The 15,169-nt window shown below is 48.1% G+C and overlaps 1 protein-coding gene across 1 annotated transcript; it reads right to left on the reverse strand.

Moving 5' to 3' along the window:
• Nucleotides 1-762: 762 nt before the first annotated feature.
• LOC121443038 (endothelial cell-specific chemotaxis regulator-like) lies at nucleotides 763-9,634 on the reverse strand. Its single transcript, XM_041644725.1, has 10 exons — nucleotides 9,514-9,634; nucleotides 6,400-6,438; nucleotides 5,667-5,726; nucleotides 4,971-5,108; nucleotides 4,548-4,622; nucleotides 3,715-3,828; nucleotides 3,251-3,349; nucleotides 3,043-3,079; nucleotides 1,290-1,386; nucleotides 763-1,106 (listed from the first exon to the last, which is right to left on the reverse strand). The coding sequence occupies exons 1-10, from the start codon at nucleotides 9,572-9,574 to the stop codon at nucleotides 1,098-1,100; spliced, it is 729 nt and encodes a 242-aa protein (XP_041500659.1). The 5' UTR covers nucleotides 9,575-9,634; the 3' UTR covers nucleotides 763-1,097.
• Between the last annotated feature and the right edge of the window lie 5,535 nt (nucleotides 9,635-15,169).

A 15,169-nucleotide genomic window follows, 5' to 3' on the forward strand; every position in this document is an offset into this window, starting at 1 on the left:
GTGTTTCAATCCCAACTACCACACACACACACACACACACACACACACACACACAAATAACTAAATTAGTAAATGAAAAGACATGTAGAAGCAGATCTCTGTGAGTTCGAGCCAACTCTGTCTACAAGAGCTAGTTCCAGGACAGGCTCCAAAGCTACAGAGAAACCCTGTCTTGAAAAAAAAAAGGAAAGAAAGAAAGAAAGAAAAGAAAGGAAGGAAGAAAGGAAGGAAGGAAGAAAAGAAAGACATGTAACAGGTAAACCTAACAAAAACTCCTTCAAGTTTTCAGCACTACCTACAGAGGTAGAAACACACAGGCATGTCTGGCCTAGGAGAGAAGATACCGAAGTTGCTAGAATGCTGCTAAGAAATTATATATATATATATATATATATATAGAGAGAGAGAGAGAGAGAGAGAGAGAGAAGAGAGAGAGAGAGAGAGAAGAGAGAAGAGATGTCTTAGTAGTTAAGAGCACTGACTGCTCTCAAAGAAGACCCAGGCTTGATTCCCAGTACCCAGCTCACAACTGTCTGTTAAGTCAGTTCCAGGGGATTCATGGCCTCTTCTAACCTCTGTGGGTCCTTCATGTACATGGTGCATATACATACATACGCTTAAGCACACGCTCATAGAAAGAGAGAGAGAGAAAAAAAAAAGAAAGAAAAGGAATGGAAAGGAAGAAAAGAAAGAAAGACAAACAGGAAGAAAGCCAGGAAGGAAATAGGTAGATGGCAACATAGACCTTAAAAGAAATTGGATTCCGGGCCAGAAAAACAACTTTAATGTGAGCAGAATCGATCAGTCTACCTCATTCCTTCCTTGACTCTTGCTCTATTGACTCCTCGTTCCTTAGTCTCTGAGGAGGAGGAAGAGCAGGCCAAATGCTAGAGTGGCTTGCACTGGGATGGAGTCTCTCACATGATGCGCTGTTTCTGATCCTAGAGGAATGCAATGTCCTTTAGAGCTGGGGCAGACACGAAACAAAATAACTTATATGCCGACTCGTGCCTCCAGCAATCTCATCTCATCTCTTCTTCCTCTTGGTCACTGGGCAGCTGCATCACATTGTGACCCATAGGGACTCCAGGTCACTTTTAGAGAATCTGAAAAACAGTCATGATGAGGAATAGTGAACTTGGGAGGGGCAAGGTAGGGAAGCAGGGGAAGAGACTTTGATCATGGTGTTAGCCTTTCTAAGGAACCAGATCCTGAAAATAGTGTTGGGGGTGGGAGGGGAGGAAATGGGTGAATTTGGGGAAGGAGAGAAAATTTATTTAAGAATGTACCTTTTCCGCTGCACTGCAGCCTTTGCTGTTATTCATGTTGATATTCTTCATGGAGATGAGGGTGATGCTGTCTTTCTCTCCATTGGCTGTGGAACAGCTGAGATGGGAAGGAGTCCAGTTCACCGAGAGAAGGGGACAGAGCAAGGGGGTAAAGGGAACTTGGGGGCACCGTACCTTCCATCTTCGTTTCAGACAAATGTATTTAGGGACAGGTCATGATAAAATGAGAATATACTCTGAAAGCCAGGAGACTTGTACTTAAAGCTGGTATGTTTTTGTTCTTTTTCGAGTTGGGTTGGTGGCACAACTAGAAACCCAGCACTTGGCAGGTAAGAGGTAGGGAGATGAGGGGCTCAGTGCCATCCTCAGCTACACAGTGAGATCAAGGCCAACCCAGGCCCTGTGAGGCTCTCTCTTCTAAGCAAGACAGTCTTTACCATCTACTAGTTGTTTGAGGTTGACAAAGTTACAACCTGGTTTCTGTTTGTTTGCTCGCTTTATTTTGGTGGTATTTGTCTGTTTATTTTTTAGATTGGTCTCACGTGGCCCAGGCTGGCCTCAAACTACAACCCGTTTTCACTGATGACCTTGAATTTCCAATCTTCCTGCCTCCTACTTCCCAAAGTGCTGGAATTCCAGCTATCTGCCACCAGGTCTGAACTGCACAGTAACTGAGCTAGAACCCAGGGCTTTCTGTATACTAGACAAGCACTCTCCGAGCGATATCTTCAGCCCCAATTTTTAAAAAGTTTAAATTTTTTAAACTTTATGTGTATGTATGTGTTGGGAGGGGGAGGGTGTCCAGGAGTGCGGGTGTCCTTGGAGGACAGAAGCAGTGGAGTCCCTGGAGCTAGAGTGACCCGATGTAGGTGCTGGGAACCCAAACTAGAACCTTTGAAAGAGACGTACATACTCTTAATTACTGAACTGTGTCTCTGGCACTGACAACATTTTAATGTGTAAAACAAAGTCAAGCCGGGCAGTGGTGGTGCACGCCTTTAATCCCAGGACGCAGAGACAGGAGGATCTCTGTGAGTTCGAGGCCAGCCTGGTCTAGAAGAGCTAGTTCCAGGACAGGAACCAAAAAGCTACGGAGAAACCCTGTCTCATCCCTTAAAGAATTGCTATAAAAGCCAGAGGCAGGTGAACCTCTGTGAGGTCAAGGCCAGCTTGGTCTACTTATTGAGTTCCAGGACAGCTAGAGCTACATAGTGAGACCCTGTCTCAAAAACAAACAAAAAGAATTACTGTAAAGATTTGAGACAATATCACAAGTTTTATGCCATTTTGTATGGTGTATAGTTGGTTTGTTTTTGTTTCATTTTCCAAAATGAGGGTTTCTCTATGTAGCCCTGTCTGTCCTGGAAACTTGCTCTGTAGACCAGGCTGGCCACGAACTCAGAGATCTGCCTGTCTTTGCCTGCCAAGTGCTGGGATTAAAGGTGTGAGCCACCATACCCTGCTTCAGAGTAAGTTTTCAAAATGTTTCCTGGGCTTAGAGAGGATGTATCTTAGGCTAGAATCTGCGCTCCTGCACTTTTCATGAAGAGACACCAGAAGCTGAGCTCTGGTGCTGAAGAGCCTCCCTTATCTTTGCTCACCTGAGCCTGTCAGCCTGGCCCAGCTTCAGTGAAGTCTGCAGGACTGTGGGGCATATGTCTGCAAGTGGTGTGAGTGGGTGTGGCGTGTGTCAAGGAGGCAGAAGTGTGTGTGCTAAATAGAAGATTCCTCTCATAGACTTCTAACATCTTACCTTTCCGAAAGCCCTGAACTGCCTGGTTTCTGTGGATCTGTAAAATCCCAAGGACAGAAATTAGGGTCACACACTATAGTTCAGATCCCAGACTTCCTCTCAAAGTCACCCAAGCACCCCTTCCCATCTTATATGCTGTCAGCCTGAGCCCCTTGTCCAGCTCCCTAGGCACAGGGGTCAAGGGAGCCCAGCAAGCCAAGACAATTACCTTCAGACTCCTTGTTCTTCCGACACATAAACCTTAGACTGACCACACTGGCTAAGGTTATCCCCACAACCACCAGGATGACAATGAAGCTGATAACACCTGAGCAGGGAAGAGATGGGGAGCACAGGGGAAGAGGTGTGGCAATAAGGATGTGTCTAGAATTCCCTCCCTGGTAAGGTGTGTGTTTGTGTGTGTGCGCGCACACAGGCCTGCATGCGTGTGTGCTCATGATATATATTCACTCAGAGTGAAGTGAATTCTGCTTCTGTATTAGCTGGTACCCCTAGCCAAGAAGAGATGGTCAGAAAGCCAGAGAAGACTTCTTTCCATGAGAGACTTGCTCACCATCAAGTCCACCCCAGAATGAATGGATGAGATTTGAACTCGCGTTCCCTTCCAGAGTCTAAGTCAGTCCTGAGGCAGAGTACCCACCCTCTCATGCCCCATCCTCCCTGCCATCTCACCAAAGGCCATCACAGTTATCATTGGCTGTGGTGTGGGGCTGGGCTGGATGCTCACATCTTCCCTTGTCTGCAGGCTTGTGGTTACTGAACTGGGAGTAGCATTCAGAGACATTTCTGAAACAGAGTGTGTGTCCGTGCATCAGTGAAGGGATCTGGCAGGAGCTGGCAAAGAGAGATCTCTCCTGATCCCCGAGGTAAGAGCCTGCAGAGGGCTAACAGCCCTTAGAAAAGACTTCCTCCCTGCCTCTAACTAGACCACCTGAAGACAAAGACAGAGGTTAGAGATCTCATGTCCCTGCATAAATAGCTCTGCCAGTTGGTTACACTACTGGTTTCAGAGGATTCCAGAAGGTTCAAGATGTTCCCACCATCACTTAGTGCCCAGAAGAAAGGATTTATGCTGCAGGAACAGGAAAAACATACTGGGCAATGTAGAGCCATCTCTGTTCTGCCAACAGTTGAAGATGGGAGGAGAGAAGGCACTGACCCAAAGAACTAGGATGCCAGAGAGAGTGCATAGGTTTCTGGTCCTCTTAAAATGATATTGGGTTGACTAAGTAGCTCAACAGGTAAAGATGCTTGCCACCAATACTGTGGTCTGAGTTCAAACCCTGGGACCTATGTGATGAAGGAGAGAGCCAATGTCACATTCCTCTTCCCTTGCACAAGTCACATACTTCAGACCTACTTGCCATCCTATTTCCTTATCTCTACTCACCTCCTGAATAAGCTTGGGAGTGGAAAATGTCCAAGGATCAAAAAAATGATCAAAAAGAAATGGTCATAGGCATGTCTGACCATTCCTCTTTGCTGGGAACACACACTGGACATACCTCCTCTTGTGCTGTTGACAGTGCTGTTGCCGCCGGCGCCACCGCCGCCGCCGTCTGGGGTTTCTGTGCCTGCACCTGAAGCAAATGGCCAAGTTGGAGGGTTCCCATCCCTCCCAGCATGCTCTGAGAAGGGTCTAGCCCTTTCCCAGCTCTGCATTTGGGAGTCCCCTTCCCATTACCCTCTCCTGTCCGTTCTTTTCTCTGTCCCAAATTCAGGATTGTTTAACCTTGACAATGAGCAGGCCCAACTTCCTTTTTCTATTTCTCTCCAATGCTCTCTTATGATTTTCCAAACCAGGGCACCACTGGCATCGCTTCTAGACCCTCCATCCAGCACTTAGGCCATCTGACTAAAGGAGGAAGGAACACATCCAGACATATCTAGGGTCCACCACCTCCTGCCCGCCTGCCCTGGGTACTCACCAAGTCCCAGTGTGTGCTTCTGTGGCTGTAGTGATGTCAGGCCAGGCAAGGAAAGGGTGTGACTATCCGTGGTGCTTGGCTTGGGCGTTACAGGCTGACTGGATACCAAGGAGACTTGCGAGGACTTCTGTAGAATTTCTGTGGATTGGGTGCACACATGACCACCTCAAAGCATCAGCCAGAATATACACAGGGAGGGTTCCTTGGTCCAACATATCCTCCTTTCTTTCTGTTTCTTTTCTTGTGTGTGTGTTTATGGTTATAAAGCTAGGTCTTCTTTTACACTAGGCAAGCACTATACCCGCGCTCCAGTCCTGCCCTCCTTCGCATCCCTGCTTTCCGTTCCTGAAGGAGCCATTCTCTGGCTCACCCCTGAACCTTGGTCTTTGCAGCTTGCTCGGCTTGGAACCCATCTTCCCCACCTTCCGCCCCACAACCTCCATTTGCTCATCTCACTCCTTCACAGGTTCAGATCTTGAGGCTACTGCCTGTGGGGAGGGTCCTCCAGAGCTGATGTCGGATGCGGGTGATGTTTGCAGGGGTCCTGTGACACCTGCTTCTGCTTCCCTATTTTGGAATCACCAGTGTAAGGCCCTGTTCCTTCTGCCACAAGTCTACATTCTCCTGCAGAGCTGACATGGCCAAGTTCTTCCTGGCCCTCTCTGGGCACCATTTGTAGTCCTGGCAGCGGAGTACCTGGGGAAGTGGTGCTAAGCAGAAGCCTTGAACTGCCGGGCCCTGAGGAAGGTTCGTCTCCTGCAAGAACAGAAGGAGATGGGGAGAGGAAGTGGGGCAAGTCTGGTGATGTCGTACCCTTTGCCCATCTGAGAACCCCCAAGCTCCAAGGAGTTCTAAATGGCTGGGAGTGGCATGGATGGGTGGAGCTGGCCTTCTCAGCAGCCACACTCACTCACTCACCTGAGCTGAGAGAAACTGGCTAGGGGCTCAGACTCCTGAAGAGCCCTGAAACACATCATTTGAGGGGTCTGCTACGCTGTTCTCCAACCGTTCTGTGCCCTTCTCTCCCTCTCTGAAGCTAGGTTTTGCTTTGGTTTTTTTGTCTCTTTTCCTCCCCTCCTCTACCTCTGACTATTCATCTCTTCCCTCTGCAAGCCATGTTAGACTAGGCCGGAGAAGTGAACCCCAGAGACCTCTGGCCCAAGCTCACATCACTTGCATTCAGTGAGAAACAGAGACCAAGAGGTAGTGGTACACACGGCCTTCAGTCCCAGCACCTGGGGGCAGAGGCAGGCTGCTCTCTGAGTTTGAGGTTGACCTGGTATACAGACAGAGTTCCAGGGCAGGCAGGGCTACATAATAAACCCTGTCTTGAAAAACCAAAAAAGAAAAGAAAAACAGTCCAGCACTCCCTCTCTAATACCTTTCTAGACCCTTCGGCACAAATGCTGGAGTAGACCATGAGCCTTACCTGGGGAGGTCTGAGTCGTCGTGGACTGAGAGCTGTAGCCTGTGAGAGAAGCAAAATACACAGACTGGGCATGGTGGCGCACGCCTTTGCTCTCAGCACTCCGGAGGTAGAGGAGGCAGATGGCTGCGAGTTCAAGGCCAGCCTGATCTACCTGTCTCACAAAAATCAAACCAAATATGTAGACTACCTTAGTAACTCTGCCAAGCAGAGCTCACGAAGGATACTGGGTCTTCTGGCTGTCTAAAACCCCCATGATAGAAGGGGAGCACACTTGGCCACCTTATGGTTCAGGGTCCTAGAGTCTTTTACTGTGTCTTCAATCCTCTATAGGTATCCCACCAACCTGACACAAGGCTAGGGGATGGTCATTTAAACTAGCGACATGTCTGGACAAATACCCAGAATTCCAGGTCTCTGGGCCTACGCCACTACCGGCTCATTTATTTACCCCTGGAAAGATTGTCATTTTTTGGACCCACTCCAAGGGGAGGGGAGGGGAAGGTGAATGAAATGGGGTGGGGCTTAGGATTTAGTTTGTGTTTCTCTCTGTCTCTGTCTGTCTGTCTCTGTCTCTCTCCTCCCCCACCGGAGGTAGAGGCCTGCACAGGAAACAGATTCTGAGGTACGTCCAGGAGGGGAGGAAGCACTGAAAGAAGTTCACTCTCACAGGCAGAGAGACAAGTTAAGAAATGGTTGTTCTGGGCCAAACTTGGGGAGGAGGTGGTTACCAGCAGCAGCTGTAGTTGGAGCCCTTGTTAGCCATTCTGTTTGTGCACATGTGTGTCTGTGGGCCTCTGCGTAGACGTGCGTATGCGTTTATGTGTGTGTGTGGGGGGGGGATGCTGGAAGGTCAACTCATGTTTGCTCACTTTCCACAATGAAATCATTCTTGAAACCTATGAACAATGTGAAAGGAAAACAACACGGGGGAAATGGAACCACCCATCTGGAGCCACTCCCTCCGCACAGGCTGGACTGAGGCTGCAGGCTGGCCCAGGCCCCGGATGAACTGAGGCAGCTGGGGCCCACCCCAGGTTATGGCGGCCTGCTGGTCTGTTTGTTTTTCTTAAACCACTACCTTCCTCCACACAGCTATCACTTGGATAGTGTGGAACTGCTTCCAAGCCAAAGCTTCCCCAGCCCTGAGATGTGTTTTTCCAGGTCAAGATCTCCCACATCCCCTGTTCCTTTGTGGGTAGAGGTTCCAGAAGGAAGTAAATATTACAGGAACCCCAAGCTAAAGAGAATTTTTCCTTACAAGGGACGAACCTGGACATCCAAAGTCTCTAAACACAACTGCTTCCCGTTCAAGCACGTCTTATGAATCCCCTTAGCTCTGGGAGGGGTGGAAGTCAGAGGGCACCTGTCTTTCTGAACCTATTTAGAAAATGATCTGCCTGTTTTTGAGGCATTCCCAAGGCACAGGCATCAAAACTTAAAGGTCTGTACTCCTGCCTCCTATCCCACTCCTCCCGATTGTCACCTCAGAAGACTATTCTGCGTGCGGGCAGAGGAGGCTTAAGGAGTGTGTGTTTCTGTAAGGGCAGCGCCTTTAACCAAGGGGCAACAGACACAGCACCATGGCCACAGGAGTTTCTCACTTTCCTGACCTCCACTTCCTAATCCTACCTGCTTCATTTCCTTCCAGTCTAATCCCGCCCACGCCCCTGCTCCTAAACAGTAGTTTAGTGTTGAAAACCATGGGATGTAACTCAGTGATAGAGCACTTACCTAGCCTGTGTGAGACCCTCAGATCAATCCCCAGCAGAGCAAAGAAAAACAAAAAAGTAGTGGGTTTGGCTTCACTCACTGTCTGAGATGGACCTGAATTCTCTGAAGTGTGAGAGGCTAGAGGTGTAATTCTGTGTAAGCCCTAAATTAACTGGACCTCAGGATCACACCACACACGGGGGAAGAGAGAGACAGAGAGACAGACAGAGCACCTCATAAACAGTTAGGTTAAGGGAGAAAATACATATAAAACATGCAGATTCTGACAGCCCTTGTTCAATCAGTGCTAGACATTTTAAAATTTGCCCCTTTCTCTTGATTTTTCCAAATCTAGAGACTAGCTGACTCTCTCCACAGTCAAGACGCCCGTCGGCTTGAGTCTGTTCCACACAGTTCCTCAGTCGCCAAAATGATGCAGACACGTGCTGTGAGCTCCTGGATGGAGAGCTTGGGCAAGTTAGAAATTAACGTGGCTGGGGGAGTTCAGGCCTTTGGGATCCCTCAGGTCCCCAGGATTAGCCTCTGACTCTATCCTGTGGGCAGGGAGGGGCGTCAGCATTGCCCCCAGCCCGTGGACTTCTAAAGAAATGTCTCACTTTTTGGCAGGAGGCAGTGTTTTCTGGAACACAGACCCTTTCACCTAAGCGGGCTGGCCATCTTTCCACTGCTTGGAGCAGTGGGCTGGGGTTGGGGGCTGTGTGACAAAGGGAAGTGCTGTCCTGTGAGTCAGAGTGTCCCGAACTTCTCAGGGTTCCCAGCAATGACTCCCTAATCAGAGGATCCTGCCCCAAGGCCCCACTCATGACTACCAGCCACATCAGGGAGGTTTTATTTCAGGCACCTTGTGGGAGGCCATCTCACCCAGCCCCTGTGTTGTGTGTCCCCTCGTTGGTAAACAGTTCTTTGTGTCTAACCAGAAGCCCTCTTGCTGTGACTTGAGATTAAAGTCAGCATTTCAAATTCACAGGTTGTAATTCTTCACAGGAAAGAATAAAAGAGAAGGTGACCTTTAAGTCCAAGGTGCAGACCATAGGCCTAGAACCTTCAGAAGAGTGACAGTGGTGACCGGATCAGTCAGGAGTCTTTGCGGGGCAGCCACAGGCTTCTTCTGCCTGTGTACCCTCAGGAGGAATTTTCCAGGTTCTGTCATGCATCAAGACAGCCATTTCCCACCTTTCGGGGGCCAGACTCTATGGGGAACCCTAGAAAACACCATAACTGAGCCTAACAGCATCTGTTTTACCAGGGCGGTGACTCCCATCCTCCAGGCCCGCTGATCCCCTTTATGGAAAGGTTCTGGAATTTCCCTGGATGGGAACCTCTGTGTGTGGGGGGGGGGGGGGGGGGGGGACTTGCTGGAAAAAAGTGGCGAGCGCCTCTTACCTTGGAGCAGGAGTAAACCAAGGATTGCTGAACCCAGCCTCACGGCTCTGTTAGTCCCCATATCAGCTGGTCGTGTAGCTGGCGGGCTTCTCAGTGCTTTCTCTGTCCATAGTGGAGAAGAGAGAGGGAGTGCTGGGCTGAGGTGGGGGGGCGGGGCTGGCCCTCCAGGAGCTTCCTGTCAAAGAATAGAAGGAAACAGATTGGGACTGGCTCCAGGGGCCCCAGTAGAGCGCACATCCCAGATGAGGATGTGAGCCTGAGCAGCAGAGGCTGTGAGAGGCCTCTTTGGGCTCCCTGGGTTCTGTGTGCAGTGGTCAGTGGTGCCAGTCTGCCCCCAATGCTACCTTCCTCTCTGGGCGATCCCTCTGGTCTCTCCCTGCAGCACCTGTGGTTTCCCCCAAGCCTACTGTTCCAGACACACTCTCCTCTCCAAGGGCCCAGCCCTAAGCTCAACCCACCAGCTGCCCATGCTCTATAGACTAAGAATTCTCCACATTCCTCTCCCCACTCAGGGCTCCTAGTCCAGATGGGACTTGCAGCATCCCTTAGGGAGGCCTTACAAGCAATCTCCTTATTCCTAATAGAAAAACAAGAGGCGGACTGGGCAAAGAGCTCAGTGGGGAAAGAACTAGCCTTGCAAGCATGAGAACCTAAATTCCAGCCAGACAAGGTGGTTGGCCTCTCCCAACACTGGAGAGGCAGAGATGGGAGAATCCTTGGGGCTCACTGGCCCTCCAGCCCAATTGGTGGGTCCAGGTTCCTATGAAAAACCCTGTCTCAGAAAACAAAGTGGATGGCTCCGGAGGGACAATAGCTGAGGCTGGCTTTTTGCCTTTGTACAGACACTTGGACTGGTGTGCGTGCACATGCACACGCACACACACCACACACACACACACACCATACACATGCACACATACATACACACACACCCCACCACACACACGCACTACGCACACATCATGAGGATCACATGCCAGGTATTTCCCTCCTCTCCCCAGTCCACTGGGGTTAGGTGTCCCTGTGCTTGGGCAATACCCTGTCCTTACCCTCCATAGCATGCCTCAGGCTCTCGCTATCTCCTGAAGACTGAAGGCCAGCTGTATTCTACACAAGCTCACCATGCAGTGAGGCCCCAGCACGTACTCATTGAATTAAATCTAAAACACTTAAGAGTAGGAGAAAGAAATGAAGAACAGAGACATCAGGCATACAATACTTCCATTTATGTAAATATTTATTCTAGACAGGGTTTATCTCTGTGTAGCCCTGACTGTTCTGGAACTCACTCTGTAGACCAGGCTGGCCTCAAACTCAGATCCTCCAGCCTCTGCCTCCTAAGTGCTGGGATTAAAGGCATACAACATCATTCCCTGCCTCTTAATTTATTGATTGATTGATTGATTTTTAGGTAGCACCTGGTATAACTCAGACTTGTCTGTAACTCACTTTGGAGGTCATACCACCCATGACTTCCTAACCCTCCCGCCTCCACTTCTCTTGTGTGGGTCACAATACCTGGCTTTCTTATTTATGTGTGTATTTATTTCATGATGTTGAGATCTCAGGGCCATGTACAAGAGAGTCAAGCATTCTTCCACTGAACATACTTCCACTGGCCCTTGTTTGAGAGAGATTTGTTTTTTCTCTTTCTTTGTTTCTTTTTCTTTTCTTTTTGGCTTTTCAAGACAGGGTTTCTCTGTATAACAGCTCTGGCTATCCTAGAACTCACTATGTAAAATCAGGTTGGCCTCAAACTCACAGAGGAGAGGGTCACCTGCCTTTGCCTCTGTCTCCCAAGTGCTTTGTAGGGACTGGAAAGATGGCACAGTGGAAAGAGGCCCTCTTCTAGCCAAGCACAGGCACACACATGCTACACGGACGTATGTGCAGGTGAATACCCAGCACATAAAATTAAATTCAAATTAAAGATTTTATTTTTATTGGTGTGTTTGTGTGTCTGTGCGTTTGCCACATGTATATGGGTATATGGGTGTCCATGGAGGCCAGGAAAAGGGGTCGCTTTCCACGGAGCCACTTGTGTGAGTGATGGAAACCAAGCTCGGGCCCTCTGGCAAGGCGGCAAGTGCTCTCAATTGATGAGTCTTTCTCAAAAGCCTGCTTTTTGTTTTGTTTGTTACTTTTTTTCTTTTAAAGGTGTAGTTATTTGTGTTTTCAATGTGTATGGGTGTTTTGTCTGTGTGTATAGCCTGTATACCACGTGCATGGAATACACTCTCAGGCCAGAAGGGGGGCGTCAGACCTTCTGGAACTGGAGCTACAGATGCTGAGCTGGCATGTGGCTACAGAGATGGATTGAACTGAAGAGGGATCCTTTGAAAGAGCATCAAGAACTTCCAACTGCTGAGCCGTCTCTCAAAACCCTGGGTTTTGTTGTTCTTTGTTTATTTAAAAAAAATTTTTTTGAGAATTTCATGCACGAGTACTGAATTTGCATCATTTCCACCCCTTCTCTCCCTTCCAGCTCCTCCTGTGTCCCCCTGCTCCTTCCCATTCATGGCCTCTTCTTCTCCAAATATTATTGTTACTTTATATACATTTGTGGTTTTGTTTATTTACTTTATTTTGAGACAGGCTTTTACTCTATAGCCCAGGATGGCCTCAAACTTCCTGTCTCAGATGAAATTCAGCAATGTGAGAAACAGGTAAACTTGGAAATAGCTCAGTGGGGACCTGGGTTTGAATCCCCAGAACTGGTATAAAGCTGGGTGTGTGGCTGTGGTTCTTCAGTCCCAATGCTCCTGGGTGAGTGGGAAAGAGCCCCTGGGAAGCTTCAGGCCAGCGAGCCCGGCACAGGCAGCGGCAAACAGAGGCGGGGTTGGAAGTGACACCCGAGTTGTCCTCTGCCTCCGCGTAAATGCTGGCTCACAGGCACACCCACACTTACACACATGAACATGCACACGCACGCAAGTTCACACACATCACATACACGATAAAAGCAAATGTTAGTAACAGGTAAGAAACACACTTGTATAGAGTTTAAGGAGAAAAAAAGGTTTCTCTGGCCTCAGGAGCAGAAGAACACATTCCAGGAAAGGCTGATGCCCCAGCTGCCAAGAGGGCAAAGGCTTAGACGCCAAAGGGAGAGGGACAGCTGTAATGGTGAGTGTGGATACGGGCAAGTGATGGAGAAGCCTGAGGCCAGAAAGTCCACTCTCTTCTTCACAAGTGAAAGTCTTGACTTGGGGCAAAGTCCAGATTGCATCTTTCTAAGATACAAAAGGACCAAGGTATGTGGGGGTGGGGGTGCAGAAGATCATCAGAACCTTCGATTCCGTGGGGAAATGATCAGTAGATTTCATCCCCGCCACCAAGAGGCTTCAGGAATTTGAGGGTCAGGTCAATATCCTAGACTCAGTGGAGGTGACAGGGTGTGGGCAGCTTGGATAAGAAGCAAGAAATCAAAAAGCTATTGATACTTACTGCTTCAAGTCACTAGGTGAGGGGGTCTTCTGGAGTCTACTGATCTCCATGTGAATAGAGGCCAATTTGCACCCAGGGGCAAGATGAGGAATGGCTTATTATGGGTAGCTAGTTGGTACCAAAAATTACCTTGGAAAAACTAGTCCAGGAAGTGTGGTGATTTTATTATGTGTATATGTGTTGCTTTTATTGGTTAATGAATAAAGAAGCTGCTTGCAATAAATGGCTTAGCAGAATAGAGCCAGGTTGGAAGATACACACATACATACATATTAAAGATGTATTTATTTGTATTTTAATGTGTATGGATATTGTACCTGTATGTATAGCCTGTATACCACGCGCATGGAGTGCACTCTCAGGCCAGAAGGGGGCGTCAGACCTTCTGGAACTGGAGTTAAAGATGCTTAGCCACCAGAGGGGAAAAGACATGAGCTGCCAGCTGGAAACTTGGTGGTAGGTCATGAGCCTTGTTGTAAAATATAAAATAGAAATGGGGCTGGAGAGATGGCTCAGAGGTTAAGAGAACTGACTGCTGTTCCCGGGGTCCTGAGTTTAATTCCCAGCAACCACATGATGGCTCACACCCATCTATAATGAGATCTGGTGCCCAGAACACTATATACATAATAAATAAATTTTAAAAAGAAATGGGTTAAATTAAGATATAAGAGCTAGCCAATAAGAAGCTAGAGCTAATAGGCCAAGCAAGCAGTGATTTAATTAATATAGTTTCTGTGAGGATATTTCAGGGCTGAGCAGCCAGGAACAAACAAGTGGCCTCCTACAACAGGGCGGTGTACACCTGTAATTCTAGTCCTCAGGAGTCTGAGGCAGGAGAGTACTGAGCTTGAGATCAGCCTGGGTTACTTAATGTGACCCTGTCTCAAACAAAACACAAATAACTGGTCATGGCCTACCATCCTAGCACTCAGGGTGTGGAGGCAGACAGATTGGGAGTTTAAGTTCTTAGCTACATAGCAAGTTTAAGACCAATCTAATCTACATGAAACCTTTTCTCAAAAACAACCAGAAAGGGGGCCTGGAGAGGTGGCTCAGCGGTTAAGAGCATTGCCTGCTCTTCCAAAGGTCCTGAGTTCAATTCCCAGCAACCACATGGTGGCTCACAAACCACCATGAGGTCTGGTGCCCTCTTCTGGCCTGCAGGCATACACACAGACAGAACATTGTATATATAATAAATAAATAAATATTTTTAAAAAAACCAGAAAGATGTTTTGTTTTTTTATTTTTTTTTAATATTTATTTATTTATTATGTATACAATATTCTGTCTGTGTGTGTCCACAGGCCGGAAGAGGGCACTAAATCTCATTACAGATGGTTGTGAGCCACCATGTGGTTGCTGGGAATTGAACTCATGACCTTTGGAAGAGCAGGCAATGCTCTTAACCACTGAGCCATCTCTCCAGCCCCCCAGAAAGATGTTTTGCAGTGATGGCATAAACCTTTAATCCCAGCACTCAGGAAACAGAGGCAGGTGGATCTCTGTGAGTTCAAGGTCAGCCTAGTCTACAGAGCAAGTTCTAGGACAGCCAGGGCTACACAGAGAAACCTTATGCCTAAAAACTCAAAAGAACAAAAACAAAACAAGTAAACAAAACCCAGAGAGAAGGTGCTGGAGAGATGGCTCAGTGGTTAAGAGCACTGCCTGCTCTTCCAGAGGTTCTGAGTTCAATTCCCAGCAACCACACGGTGGCTCAAAACTATCTACTGCAGGATCTGATGTCTTCTTTGCCATAAAGGCATGCATGCAAATAGGGCACTGAATGAATGAATGAAATGTCTGCCCTGCCAATGCTGAGGCAGGCATCTGAGGCAGGCATGGGCAGCCCGTAGATGACAGTTCTGTTGAACTTGTCTAAGTTGATGAGGACAACTGACCAGGTTTCTTCCTCAGGAGGACACTAGATCTCTTTATAGATGGTTGTAAGCCATTATGTGGTTGTGGGGAATTGAACTCAGGACCTTTGGAAGAGCAGGCAGTGCTCTTAATCACTGAGCCATTTCTCCAGCCCAAATAAAGCACTCATATATGTCAAACAAATAAATCTTTAAAAAAGAAAACAGAAAAGATTCTCTCTCTCTCTCTTTTTTTTTTTTTTTTTTTTTGGTTTTTTTTCGAGACAGGGTTTTTGGAGCCTGTCCTGGAACTAGCTCTGTAGACCAGGCTGGTCTCGAACTCACAG

Source organism: Microtus oregoni, unplaced genomic scaffold (genome assembly GCF_018167655.1).
Source record: "Microtus oregoni isolate MIOR12 unplaced genomic scaffold, Mior012 000098F_ref0000018, whole genome shotgun sequence".
In the NCBI taxonomy this organism is placed as follows: domain Eukaryota; kingdom Metazoa; phylum Chordata; class Mammalia; order Rodentia; family Cricetidae; genus Microtus; species Microtus oregoni.